Here is a 13,311-nt window from a genome sequence, read left to right on the forward strand (position 1 = left end):
CTGTTCTAATTGACAAAGTACGATAATTGACACCTATCCTCTTTCTAGAATTCCTTTGAGTACAGTGAAGCTTGTGCAACACATCCATCCTTATTAGGTAATTTCCTGTCTTAAATGACAGCCCCAAAGTATCTGCCAATATACTGACTACAGTTGAATTTTGTCATTAGTAGAAGGCTACCTGAATTAAGCACCACTTTTAACTTGTTTTACCTTCCAGTGGGTGCTTAAGATGTGTTTCACTGTATTAACAGTCAGTTAGCATGTCTTCCATATACATAATGTCCAGATAGCCACGACTACTTTTGTTCAGTTTATCATCTATTATAACCACAGTCCAACCAGTTACCCATATTCAAGATTTGTGTATTTCACTGTCTTCACATTTGTTTTTAATTAATCTTATTTTATTGATTTCTGATCATTTTTACATTTTATGATCAACAATGTGCTTTATTTTAATCCTAGTCTTTCAAGTACTTTTGATCCCTTCACAGATATGCATCATCAATAAATCTGATTAGTGAACTCCCCTCTACAAGCTACAAGTCACAAATGAAAATATAAATAGGACTGGACCCAGAATGGATCTCTGTAGGATCCTACTTGACAATGAACCATTAATGAGGACTCTACATTTGATTTTAGCTTATTTTGTATCTCTTTTAGAGAAGTCACATCTAATCTATATTTCTGTAGTTTTCCTTTTTTTCTTACTAACATCAAGGTCCACCCAGCTGCTGCATTCCCTGTACCCACTAAGCTTGCTACCTATCAGAGATGAAGGTGGTCTTTTATGTGAACTATTTAACAGCTTGTTTTCCTCAAGGTAAACTACAAGATTTTCAGGTGTCAGCAAAATAGGAATGTGATGCTTAAGTATCAGTCAGTATGGAAGAAAGTCAATCTAGGACATCAAGAGTTAACCTCCCATCATGTCCCAGCCCCAGCCCATTGCTAATATGGTTTGTTTGTTGGGTTCTTCAGGGCTGGGAAGGAGAGGAACTTGTGACCGGCCTTTGGTTTTACCAGTGTAAGAGGGAGGAAGTTTGCACTTTAGCTGAAATTCCCCCACACATAGTCCCAGGTGAGCGGTGAGCATGCTCCTGTCAAAAGCAGAACCTGTGGCACAGGGCACAGAATGAAGGGGAACAATCCAAACGACCACAATTCATTTTTCCAAAATAAGAACAACTAATTGCAAGATGAGGAGGCATTTTGCAGAGCTAGAGAGAATGTCAGCTCTACACAGGCTGCAAGGCCTCAACCCCCACACCCTGCTCCATGCCTCCTCATTTTCCTGCCAGCACCAGGCACAATGATAGGACACATATTTTCAGGGCAGCCACATGTAAGTAAAATAGCAGGACAGAGAGAGGGAGGAATGATGTATGGGAAGAAGGGCTGGTGCAGAGTCTGCTCAGGAAAATCTTAGGATCTGAATCTTCAGATTCTTTACACAAAGGGACAGGCCCCCCTCGCTGAGTTTCAGAGCCCGGGCTCCAGCCTCAGCGTGAACATCTACACTGCTATTTTTAGCCCTGTAGCATGAGTGAGTAGACCTGGGCTCTGAAACTTGCTGCCACAAGTCTTTTTTTGCAATGTAGACGTACCCAAAAAGGGACACTTCTCCACTCCCCACTGTTGCTTTCCGTTTCCACAGTCCAATAAGTTCAGAGGCCTCAAGGAAACATATGAAGGGTCTTAACCACTTTCAATGAATCATTTAACTCCATATTAGAAGCAATTATTAAGCCGTGTCCATGGGGTTCTCTTCAGCCTTTGGAACGAACTTAAGACTGTATCTTTGAGCATGCATTGCTCCCAGAAAGGGGTATCATGGACACTGAGATATGTTGCTGCATCACTCCAACACAGGGCTACATTAATGCAGGTTCTTGTAACTGTATTACCATCATAGGCAGCGTCACTAACTCAGGTCTGTGTCACTGCATTAAACCAGAGAGCTGTAACATCACTGTGTTTCAACTCTACTTGTATGAAGCATTCTATTCTCTCACTGTTAATAAAAAACACTGCACCAGTATGCTTGTTTACTGGTGGGGCCTGCGCTGTTGGTTATGTAGTAAGCACCTGCCTATGGCAGATCTGGCTGGTGACAGACTTCCTGTTTCAGCACTATAACTCCTTGAAATGAGATTTATGCAAACTGGGCTTGAGGCTGATGTGATGTCACACTGAGCTGATACAGCCCAGGGACTATCTCCCTTCTACAGACATTTGATAAAATCAGGAACTTCAGATAAGTCTAGGGAAGGTTCTCACCTCAGAACCTATTACAGAAAAGTATGAAAGCTAATTAGGGCCCTTCTCCTATCCTGAGATCCATTACAACAAGGGGACTTCAAGGAGTCCAAAGATCTCACTTTTGTTGTGTTGTGTTTTTTTGTTGTTTTTTTTAATGCAACTTTTAAAGTCAGTTATTCTGGATGTTTGAAAATTGAAATTAGAAAATTCACTAAGAAGTTGGCTGAATGTTGCAAGCTTGCAAAATGGAAGGATTTCCCCTCATTTCCCCTGTGAGTATATGGGGTTAATTCCAAATATGGCTCATTGGGTTCAGCAACAAAAGACAAAGCAAATTAAGTTTTACTATTTGAGAATGCCTCTCTTTTTGTCTGTGTTTCTAATGCCTGAAAGTTGGGTTCAGGTCAATGTATAAAGCTAGTGACAAGTTTTCTAATGAATGGGAAGTTAATGTTTGCTCTCTGAACTTGTATAGTTTCTGAGTATTTTTATATTTTATGGATGTAACACATCAGTTCTCCAAAGTTGGCTTTGTGGTATAAAAGCTGGGTTTTGTTTGAGGTTGTAATTATTTAAAATCTGTATAGTTAAACATAATTTTATGTATTTAAAATATCTGCCAGTCTGTGAGATAAAAGCGACCAAGTGCTGGTTTTATATTTTGGAAACTCCACGGCTGCTTGCTGTTTGCAAGGGACAAGATTCTAGTCTCTGGATTCAGTTTCTATAGATTTTTATCTTAAATATGAGTGAAATGTGTATCTTTGAAATAATCCTAAATCTCCCCTACTTCACTCCACCCATCTGTGTATAATGGGGTTGAAAACTTTCCTTTTTTGGACTATAAAAAGTCGGCTAGAAAGTTCAAAATAAAACCTTAACTAAATCTCTACATTTTTTCCAGAGACACAAACTTTCCTTTTTATAAGTGATCATAGGACTTTCTGTCCCTTTTGTCTTTGAAGCTTTGTTACACTGTTAACTCTTATTTTAAAGTAATTAACTTGGGGGTTATTGTTTATTAAGAAAGTTGTTTCACCAGCCTGCTGTTCAGAAACACTAGCTTTATAATGGGGAGTTTCTGAATTAGAATGGGTGGGTGATGGCCCCGAGTACACTTGTTAACGCTATATAAATTCCGCAGAAGTCAAATGAGGGGATTTTATTTGGCACATGCTTTTCTTACAGGCCATGTGTACTCAGTTAGGAGACGGTACAACCCCAGGGACACTTTGGCAAAATTTGTACCATGTTTTCTCTTGCCATCTCCCATCGCCCTACCCATCCTCCAAAAAGATACCCCTTTTAATCGCTTTCAGTTGTTGGCATCCATGATGATAGCAAAATGTGTGTGACTGCAGCAGGATCTCTCAGACTAGGACCATGGGATCCATATCTTATTAACTAAGTAACTAAGCCTTAGTTTATTAAGAAAGTTGTTTCACCAACCTGCTGTTCAGAAACACCAGATTTGTAATGGGGAGTCTCTGAAGTGGAATGGGTGGGTGATGACCCTACGTACACTTGTTAACTCTATGTACGTTTTAGAGAAGTCAAATGAGGGGATTTTATTTGGCACATGCTTTTCTTACAGGCCATGTGTACTCAGCTAGGAGACAGTACAGCCCCAGGGACACTTTGGCAAAATTTGTACCATGTTTTCTCTTTGCCATCTCCCATCGCCCTATCCATCCTCCAAAAAGATATCCCTTTTAATTGCTTTCAGTTGTTGGCATCAATGTTGCTAGCAAAATATGTGTGACTGTAGCAGGATCTCTCCCTTCACACACTATTGCAACATTTCTCAGACCGGAGACCATGGAATCCAAAAGTTGCCCCATGGGTGGAAGGAGCATGCAAAATTATTAGTGTCCCATGTTGCCTACATCAGTCCAGTCAGTCTGTCTGCGAATCTGTCAGGATCATAATTTGAGAAGGATTTGAGTGAACTGAATGAATATTGAGATTTCCACTGTTCTCCAAAAATGACTCTCTGGGCTTGTTTTGAGGTCATGCCACAATTCTGAATTCTTTGACAAGCATTACTACAAAAACTGACCCAATCTTCCCCTGGAGTCTTGAGGGAAAAGAGAGAGAAGAGATTTCCTAATGGCTCTAAGGGTCTCATTCATCTATAACACTCTTTCTGAGGAGTCTCTCTTCCACTCTCAAATTCCAGGGTGTGGAGTGAGTGAAAATCCAACACCATCTGCCCATTATTATAACCTTTGTTAATCCATTCAGATTGGAGTTCTAGCTACATTCTGTTCAGAGGAGAGACAATTTGTAGTGGAAATAGAATCACATCTTAGTGAATCACCTGACAGAACAAATATTTTTTTTTCTGATTTATGTGATAAAAGTGTTCAAAAATAGATTACTTTGTATTTTCCACAGTTTTTAAATTTTGTTTTGAATTTAGGTGCTTTGCGTACCAGCAATTTGAGCACACACAGTTTCACTGTAAGTGGCTGGCCCACTGGGACTCTTTAGGGGACAGACATTAGCTGTTTATAGAGACAGGGTTTCTGTGAAGTGACACTTCCCTCTTCTGTCCCTCCCCTTTCAGTTTAGGGTGTGTCTGTAACTGCCTTCCTCCTGATTCTGCTAGAGAACCATTAGGCTTGGTTTGGAAAGTGGTGGTTGAATATGGCTTAAAAGTCACAGTTTCTTTCTTTGAAGGCTAAACAATTAATGTGGAAGATGCAGTGGGAAGAATCCTATAAACTGGGACAAATGTCCTCTCTAGTGCACTTCTGGATCTAACCACTTCAACACCAAGGCAGAAAGGTCTACAATGTAAACCTCTGTCTCGTGCTGCCCTGAGATGCCTGAGAAACTCTAAGGAGCTACCTGTAGAACCAACAGCTTTGGTGTGAAATTTTGTGTGTGAGAGAGAGGAAAGAAATCCTCCATATACAGCACGTCCAGCATACCTGCATTTCCTATGTGGGCCACTGAGTTTGTGGAGTGAAGAGGTTAACATGATTTCCCCATCCTTTTTGAAAAAGAGTTTTGTAAATTTTTCCAAGGAAATAAGGTTGCGTTTGTCCATAAAACCAGTCTCAGCTGCACATCACGGGGAGTTGTGTATTTCTGAATCACACACCCGGGAGAAAAAAAACAAAACAAAAACTCAAACAGAATTCAGTAAATGTACAATCTGATTGAACCATATTCACACACCAAGGGGAAAAAAAACCAAACCAAAAACCCAAACAGAATTCAGAAAATTTACATTCTGACTGAACCATATGACAAAATCTTAGAGAAAAATATTCAGACTATTATTTGGAATTCAGTTGGACCACTGGCGACTCTTCTCAACCTCTGACATTTACACTGTCCAAATAGCTTTGTAGCTCTTTTCTTGCTGCAGTAATTTTATCTAGGTTTGCCAAATCAAGAGGTAGGGTGGGGCAATTCTCCCTTTAATATCAATGACATATTTGATTTGTGTGTTTGCTGAACACTTGCTTGAGGTCTTGGATAACATATTGTAGCTCAGGGCATGAAGGAAAGGAGACCAGCTTCAAAGCACAATCAGTTCTTAGCAAAACTTCCTGTCACCCTTCCTCAGAGGGCATGGAATTATCATAATACACATCAATTAAAATCTCTAAAAAGTAAAATATACTGCTCGTTTGTTTCCTGTCTGGAAAAAGGTTTCAGATCAATGTGTATCACAGAAGTAATAATGGCTTAAATTACCTGGTAAAATGTGTGCCTGGTTGGGGGGGGCTCCAGAACAGGGTAGGCTAGCCCAAAGTGTGTGGTGGTGGGGAGGCCAAGAGACCACAGGAACACATGCTGGTGTCAATGGGAGAAGGAGGCTCAGGGAAAGCTCTTCTCTCTTCCCGATGACAGACAAAAATATAAGTTTAATGAAACCTAAAGCAGAAACTAAACAGTGATTTAAGGAGGGACTTTCAGGTGAATTCTATGAAGGACAGATAAAACATTCAGTCTTACTGTGACAGAGTTCATCAAGGAAAAGGAGAGACAAATTGTCATCAATTTATTGTCCATCTTCACAGATCAGTCATCCCACCCATACAGCTGAGAGAATCTACTTAGATACACTGGTGATAGGAAGTTCCATTTTAAGGTCCTTGTGAGGAGCAGACTGGCATGGGATGCAAGAATTAATATGATATTTTTTTTGTCCAAGGGAGCAGTGACCAGGAAGGCCAATAAACCACAAGACAGAGAATCTTAGGCCAAAATTTTCAAAATAGGGTGTCTAAAATCTAGGCATCTAAATTAATAAATAAATAAACCTAAATAAAAGAAGCCTGGCTTTTAGAGGTGCTGAGCACCCACAGCTCCCACTGAAGACAGTTAGATTTGTGAGTGATAATGAAGTCTGAGAGACTACTGGCTGGTAAAAATTATACTGAAATGGGGGAATATGGAAAATTTGCTATTTCATTATTTTCTTTCTGGAACTGACCTCTTCTCCCATCAGACATTTGCCCTGTGCCGTTCCTGTAAATAGTGATGGCAGCACAAACTTCACGTGACTTTGGAGTTCTCTTTTGTGGGAGGTCTTGGGCGAGAGGTCAGTCCCAGAACAAAAATCATCAGGTAACACATTTTCTCTGTGGCCTCACCTCAGTCCCAAATTTGGGGAATCACAAGTAGTAAGGAAAAAAATATTAGGGAAGGAGAAGCAAGGAGGAAAGAAGAAAGTTCTCTCCCTTATCTAAAACTGGTAGTATTTATCTATTTTGGGACCACTGCTTGGCCTTCCTGCCAAGGGATGCGTCTTCAGAGATATGAATGTGAAGTTGGTTATGCTTTATACAACTTTTTACGGATGACAGGTGGCAGCTTTACAGATTTCCTCTGTGGTGGCTGAGGCCCTTTCTGTACAGGATGCTGCTGTGGAATGTGTAGAGTGAACCTTTCTGGAACTTGTTTATGTGTGGCTGAATATGTTTCAATCATACAGCACTTGATCCATCTAGCTATGGAGGATTGGGATGCTTTCAGACTCAGGTATTTGGGGTGAAAGGAAACACACAGATGTTTTCCTGAAATTCTCTGTATTACACAGGCTAATATTTTAACTGCACTTTGCATAACTAGCATGTGCAATTCTTTTTCTTTTGTGTGTTGAAGTTTCTGTCAAAAAAAGTAAGAATTATTTCTTATGAGTTATGAGTGGGGGGAGAGTCAATGGTGGTTACAAATGACTAAGAAGAAGCACTAAGGCTCATGTCTTCCAAGAGGAGAGATTTCAGAAATTCTTACTGACATATATATGGAAACGAAATACAGTGAGTTAAGTTGGAGAGACAGTGGAAGCTAGAACATCAGTTCAGAACATTATCAAGCTGGTCAGCCTCTTGAACTTTAATACAGACCAGACTCCTGTTTTCTTCCCACTATGAAGAAAATTGAGTACGACACTCAGCACTTTTTCTCTTGAGGAATCGTTATCATTAGCTGTTGGAGGTGTGAGAAATCAGGATTACTTGATGTTTCTGATAACTTGTAGTTGGAGAGGGCATGAAGAAAGGATGTGGAGGAGAAACCAGGAGGACCAAAGAGTATCCATGCTGTACTCTGTCCTGTACCCATCTATCTGAAATCTAAGAAGTGGTATATACTGCCCTGTAGGCCTATTTCTGGATGGAGGCAGGTTCTGTTGCAGTCATTCTGACCTGGAAGGAGGGGTTGGACTCATTGCGATCTGGGCTTCCCTTCAGTGTTTTGGGACTAGGTCTTAACCCTCAAATAAAAGGAGTCCTTTTTCTGGTACCTCTGTTTGTCGGTACAAGTGAATATAGCTTCTGTCCTATTTGAGAGCCTAATGTCCTTCTTGGACTTTTGCTTGTCCTGGTTGTTAGCTACCACTTTATCAAGCTTTTCCTGCACAGTTGTACCTGAGAATTTTGAGGCACAGAAGATTTGCTTTGAATAAATTATCCACTGGCCAACAAGTTAGTTCTATGGATTCTCTAAGGCCATGGCAGCAATCTGTCTGCTTCTTTAGTATTGTTTTTAATTCAGTTGTGGCTTTTTAGGTCATCTCATCAGAACATTCTAACAGGTGGCGCTAACAAAGTACATGGTGCCAGTGAGGCTTTGAAGGACACTAAAAAAGCTTCAAAGTCCCTTCCAAGGTTCACTTCTATCTTTCTATCCTCTTTATCCTTTGGGAAGAAATCCCCCTCTATAGGAATTGCCACATCCTTTTCCAGAAGTGCTGCCACTGCTGCATTGATCTTGGAGAAAAAAAGTCTAGGACCCTGTAGCATTTCAGTGCTTTGCCATCTCACCCTTTCCCCTTTGTTGTGAGTTTCATACTCCGCCCTACTGCCATCTTTGAAGGAGTAATCAATGAGATAAGGCAAATTCTCTTTTAATTTTCAATGGGAAATACTTCTCCCATGCACTAGCCTGCTCATCTTCTTGTTCTGGCAGAATCTTAATGGCAACCATCACCTTACTCCCCATGTTTTCAAACAAATCTGGGGGGAGGGTGGGAGAGAGAACCTCTCCTGCTTCTCTAGCTTGGTTTTATTATACTCCAAAGCTAAGAGTACCCCTTTCTTCATCGGAGGAATTAAATCTAATGGCAGGAGATGAGGATCTGGAATACTTTCTGACTTTTTCCTGTTTTTTGGCCTTTTGGGGTTTCTTTTGAGGTGGTCACCAGTCCTTTGAGCAGTCGCTTGCTTTTGGGCAGATGTTCTCTTTTGTATCATAATCATCTTGGGTGGGAGGGAGCTCCTAAGCCACAGTACACATCATCAGATACATAATTAGAGAGGAGGAAGCACAGAGGATGAGACCTAGGACTCCAGAGCTTCTTTTTGGCAATAAGGAGAGTCAGAAAAGATACCAGACTCTTTCCCAAGTGACTCAATTACCTACTTAAAAACCTGGGCTGCGACCCTGAAACTTTTCCCTTGGATTGAATTGGATTGGGGGTAAGTGAGTTTTGGGGAGATTTTTTAATGTAATTCTGAAGAGTGTACAATCAGCGAAGATAGCCGGTTCCAGGAATACTTGGCTGTTTGGGGAGGGATGCGTAGGCCCTACCAAGTCAAGTCTAGATGCTAAGTCCCTTTCCCTGGTCATAGCAAGGGGTGCATAGGCTGGGAGGAATTATGGCAGACATCCTCCTTTGTAGCTCCTCAGAAGGCCTCCTTGTGCTGTTTGGATTCCTCTGCCATGACGAGGGAGGGGAAAACAAACAAGGGAAGGAGCATGGCATGGGTTCCCATTTGAGAACCAACCCCCCTAAAATTTCAGTCACTCAAGGGAGAGAGGACAGACTGGGGGGAAGGATATTGATCACTGTTGCTCCAAATTTTGATTTAGGATTGCAGTAGAAAAGTGGGATCACTGAGCATCACTGAGCAGTGGGGGGAGGGATAGCTCAGTGGTTTGAGCATTGGCCTGCTAAACCCAGGGTTGTGAGTTCAATCCTTGAGGAGGCCACTTAAGGATCTGGGGCAAAAATTGGTCCTGCTAGTGAAGGCAGGGGGCTGGACTCGATGACCTTTCAAGGTCCCTTCCAGTTCTAGGAGATTGGTATATCTCCAATTATTACCTTTATTATTACCTTTTAGCCTCTCTGCACTGTTAAAAGCAGAGAATTTAGCAGAAGGGATGTGGACAAGTCTGAAAAGCCTGTGGCATTTTCACAAAGAGAAGTGTAGCCCAAATATCTCAGGATGGGGGAGAGCAAAATAAAATAATTAAGCAAAACATTGCAGGATAAGAAAAAATTATAGAAATGTTTATATTTATCTCCAAACTGTAATTTCCTCTTGCAGCAAAGTCTGAGAAGCTATTCATTGTACTTGACATTGTAAGAATTTCCTGTTTCTCCAGAAAGTACTACAATGAAGTTATTTGGACAAAAGTTTAACAAAGTCCACTGAATAATACTGCACTGTTGCTTTTCTTGAGCTTGGAAATGGGATCTGCTTGTGATGTCAGCAGCAGTCTAGACTCCAGGGATCTATTAGATAGTGCTGGGAATGGGAACCGCCAAAGAGAGAAAGAGTAACTTTTTTTAGTCTGAAACAATTGAGTTATGCATAACTAATATAAAACACCACCAAATTTATTTTAAAATACCTTACTACATTACATGATATACACGCTGTAGTATCCAGTGTTTGGGATGTTCCAGGGGACTGAAACGGTTCAGGGAGAACAATAGAAATGCTTACAGCACCAGTGAACTTTTCTGAACACTGGTGCTGGACAAGTGATCAGAAATGAAGTGTTTCAATCTTGTAGTCCCAGCATGACCACCCACCTATATCCACCTACTAGCAGTCACAAACCTCAGCACCATTCACATAGACCACCCACAAGCACCCAAAGCCAGCATTTAAGGCAGAGGTCTGCCTGCACTGGTGATGGGAAGGAGGGAAGAGAGTGGGTATCTGCCAGTACTATGGAGGAGCCATGCATGCTGCCACCTATGCTGGTAGCATAGCATCATGGCCTGTGCTTGGTTTCCAAGAACACATCTTTCCTACAGCATTACACAAGTCCTTGAATTATTTTTCTTTCTAACTGCTAGCCAAAGGACTACGTAGGATGAACGGGATCTCCTTGTCTACTGCATAGATAGCAGCAAATTCATTTCCCATTGGCTCCCAGGAGGTGAACTTCCTGTTTTGCAGGCTACTTTTTGGTTTCTATTTTTTCCTCATTCCCTGCTAGTAAAATAAGAACTTTTGAAGACCCTCCTCTCCCCATCCTCTCCTTGACAGATAGTGTCTTGGCATCCCCCTTCCCCTCCTGTGCCTAACTGATCTAAATAATTGTGAAAGAGCTTTGTCCAGGCTCTCAGGCCTAACCATTCCTCCTCTCTCTGCAGCCCTCAGAAGACGTGGTATCCTATGAGTCAGACCTCTACCGTCAGCCCCATGACTATTACCAATATCTCAACAGTGATGGAGAGAGTCACGGTGGTAAGTTTGAAAAAATTTCCCTGAAGCATGCTACATCTTAGGATCCTGGAGAAGAGATATTTAGGGCATTCAGGGAGGAAGCAAAAATGCCATTTATGGTATATGGAGTAAATACATGTATTTTGGAATTAGTAACAATATTTATTCATCCAACACAATGACACTGTTGCAGCCTACCAACTATATCATATGCTTCTATAAAATAACTTCAGAAGGTATTGAAATCATACATAAATCTTCTATGAGTCTAGAATGTTGCAGCCAGACTACATTCTTGCCTCAGAAGGTGGGATTACATCACCTTTATCCTTCATTATCTCCATTGCCTTCCTATCTATCTCTCAACCCAAATCAAACTCATTCACCTAGTTTCAGAATGCTCCATGGACATGGATTTGTTCTTCCCTATTTCTCTGACCTCACTTTCATCTCTACCTCTCCTCTGACTTCTTGACCACTGAGCTCTTGACCACCTTCAATCCCACATAACCTACTCTTCTATCTTGACCTTTCCTGGTTGCTGTCCCACCTACCTGAAACTTTCACCCTCCCCCAGACCCTGAGAATATGCCTCTCTTTAAATCTGTTAATACCGGCCTTTTCTCATCACCTTACAACTGATTGTATGTAAACTGGTTTACTTTGAAACACATGTTAATCTGTTGTTTCAACTTGTACATGTGATATCCAATTAATGTTGAATTAGAGCTGTTGTGTACCTGGAGCTTGGAGGGCCTGTTGGTGTTTTGGCTAGGTTTTAATTTGGTGGATTCCTATATTTTAAAAATCCTATTAGAATTAAATCTGGGCTTTGGTCTGGTGGATGTAAGATCTCATTAGTGTTTGAGCTGAGCCAAGTCTGGACTCTTTTGACATTACTAATGTGATAAATGCAGGAAACAGGTCCGTCTGTATCATCTGAAAAAGTGTGACCATTTTCCTAGTTGCCATGAACATTGAGCACAACTCTACTGATCCTTCATTACTATATGAAACAAACCACAATTAATAATTAATAAACAATATTTCCTTTTTGATAGTTAATTTTTGAAGTATTTTCAAATGTTCTGGGGGCACTAAGCTCAGTACTCACTCTGAAGTCAGACCACCCCTCACTGAGTGATCCACATCTCCTCCTGCAGCACAGCATCCCACCAGCACCATGTTGGGCCATCAGAGTCAGTACTGACTCAAAGAGAAAAGCATCCGCTACTGTACCACTCATTGCAGTTCCTCAGATTTCACTGGAAGTTTCCCACCCATGTAGTAATCAGGGCCATCCCTGCTTAGTTTAAGAGATCTAACCAATTCAAAACACAATGTACTATAGCTAATAAGAGAGATGGCACAGGGCAGCAAGTTTCTGAAGAGGCTTGTCTCACACCTGGGACGTTTAATTTAAAAAAAAAAACCTATCTAAATCTGCTCTTGACATTACATTCACAGACCAGATACGAAATTTCTAATTGCACACTAAATAAGGGACAGAGTAAGGGAGTAATCTATTTTGACCCAACTACCACTGTAGCTTTTGTGAAGGCATATTGGTCAAAATAGTCAAATTTGAATGCCTAAAGAAAGGCACTTAAATCCAGAGATGCAAATTCAGGTGTTTTATTTTATACACCCAAATTTGAAAATGTTGACTTTAACTGCTCTGTGCCTCAGTTTCCACATCTGCAAAATGGGGATTATACTCATCTATCAAACAGATTGGTTGCTACAGTTAAGTAGTTAATATTTTAAAAGTCCTAACACTCACCAGAATGCATTCACGTGTATATGCGCACACACCACCCCCGCCATGCATCCACTCCTTCCAGCCTTGGTCCCAGTTCTGCATATCACTTAAGCACATCTTTAAGAATGTCTCAAGTCCCACTGAAAATCAACAAGATTTAAGTACATACCTAAGTGCTTTGCTGAATCAGGGCCCTAAGGACACCCAGGCCCCCAGTTTATATGGACATTTGCCCCTTGCTAAACTTTTCTAAATGTTAGCAACAATGCAAAATCTCCAACACACACAGCTGGGTTTCAGTTCTCCTACTAGAGGAGGATAGGCGGGAACAATACCTTACAATCCCAACACACA

At 41.1% G+C, this 13,311-nt stretch overlaps 1 protein-coding gene across 1 annotated transcript in view; it reads left to right on the top strand.

Annotated features, from left to right (window-relative positions):
• The first annotated feature begins 2,226 nt into the window (after positions 1-2,226).
• The window catches only part of SPI1 (Spi-1 proto-oncogene), a 29,934-nt gene continuing 18,849 nt past the window's right edge, over positions 2,227-13,311 (top strand). Inside the window, exons 1-2 of the mRNA XM_045012197.1 lie at positions 2,227-2,540; positions 11,123-11,216. Of these exons, the coding sequence (XP_044868132.1) occupies positions 2,496-2,540; positions 11,123-11,216 (139 nt within the window). The 5' untranslated portion in view covers positions 2,227-2,495. The remainder of the gene's footprint in view (positions 2,541-11,122; positions 11,217-13,311) is intronic.

The sequence above is a fragment of the Mauremys mutica genome, chromosome 4, assembly GCF_020497125.1.
Source record: "Mauremys mutica isolate MM-2020 ecotype Southern chromosome 4, ASM2049712v1, whole genome shotgun sequence".
NCBI classification, from domain to species: domain Eukaryota; kingdom Metazoa; phylum Chordata; order Testudines; family Geoemydidae; genus Mauremys; species Mauremys mutica.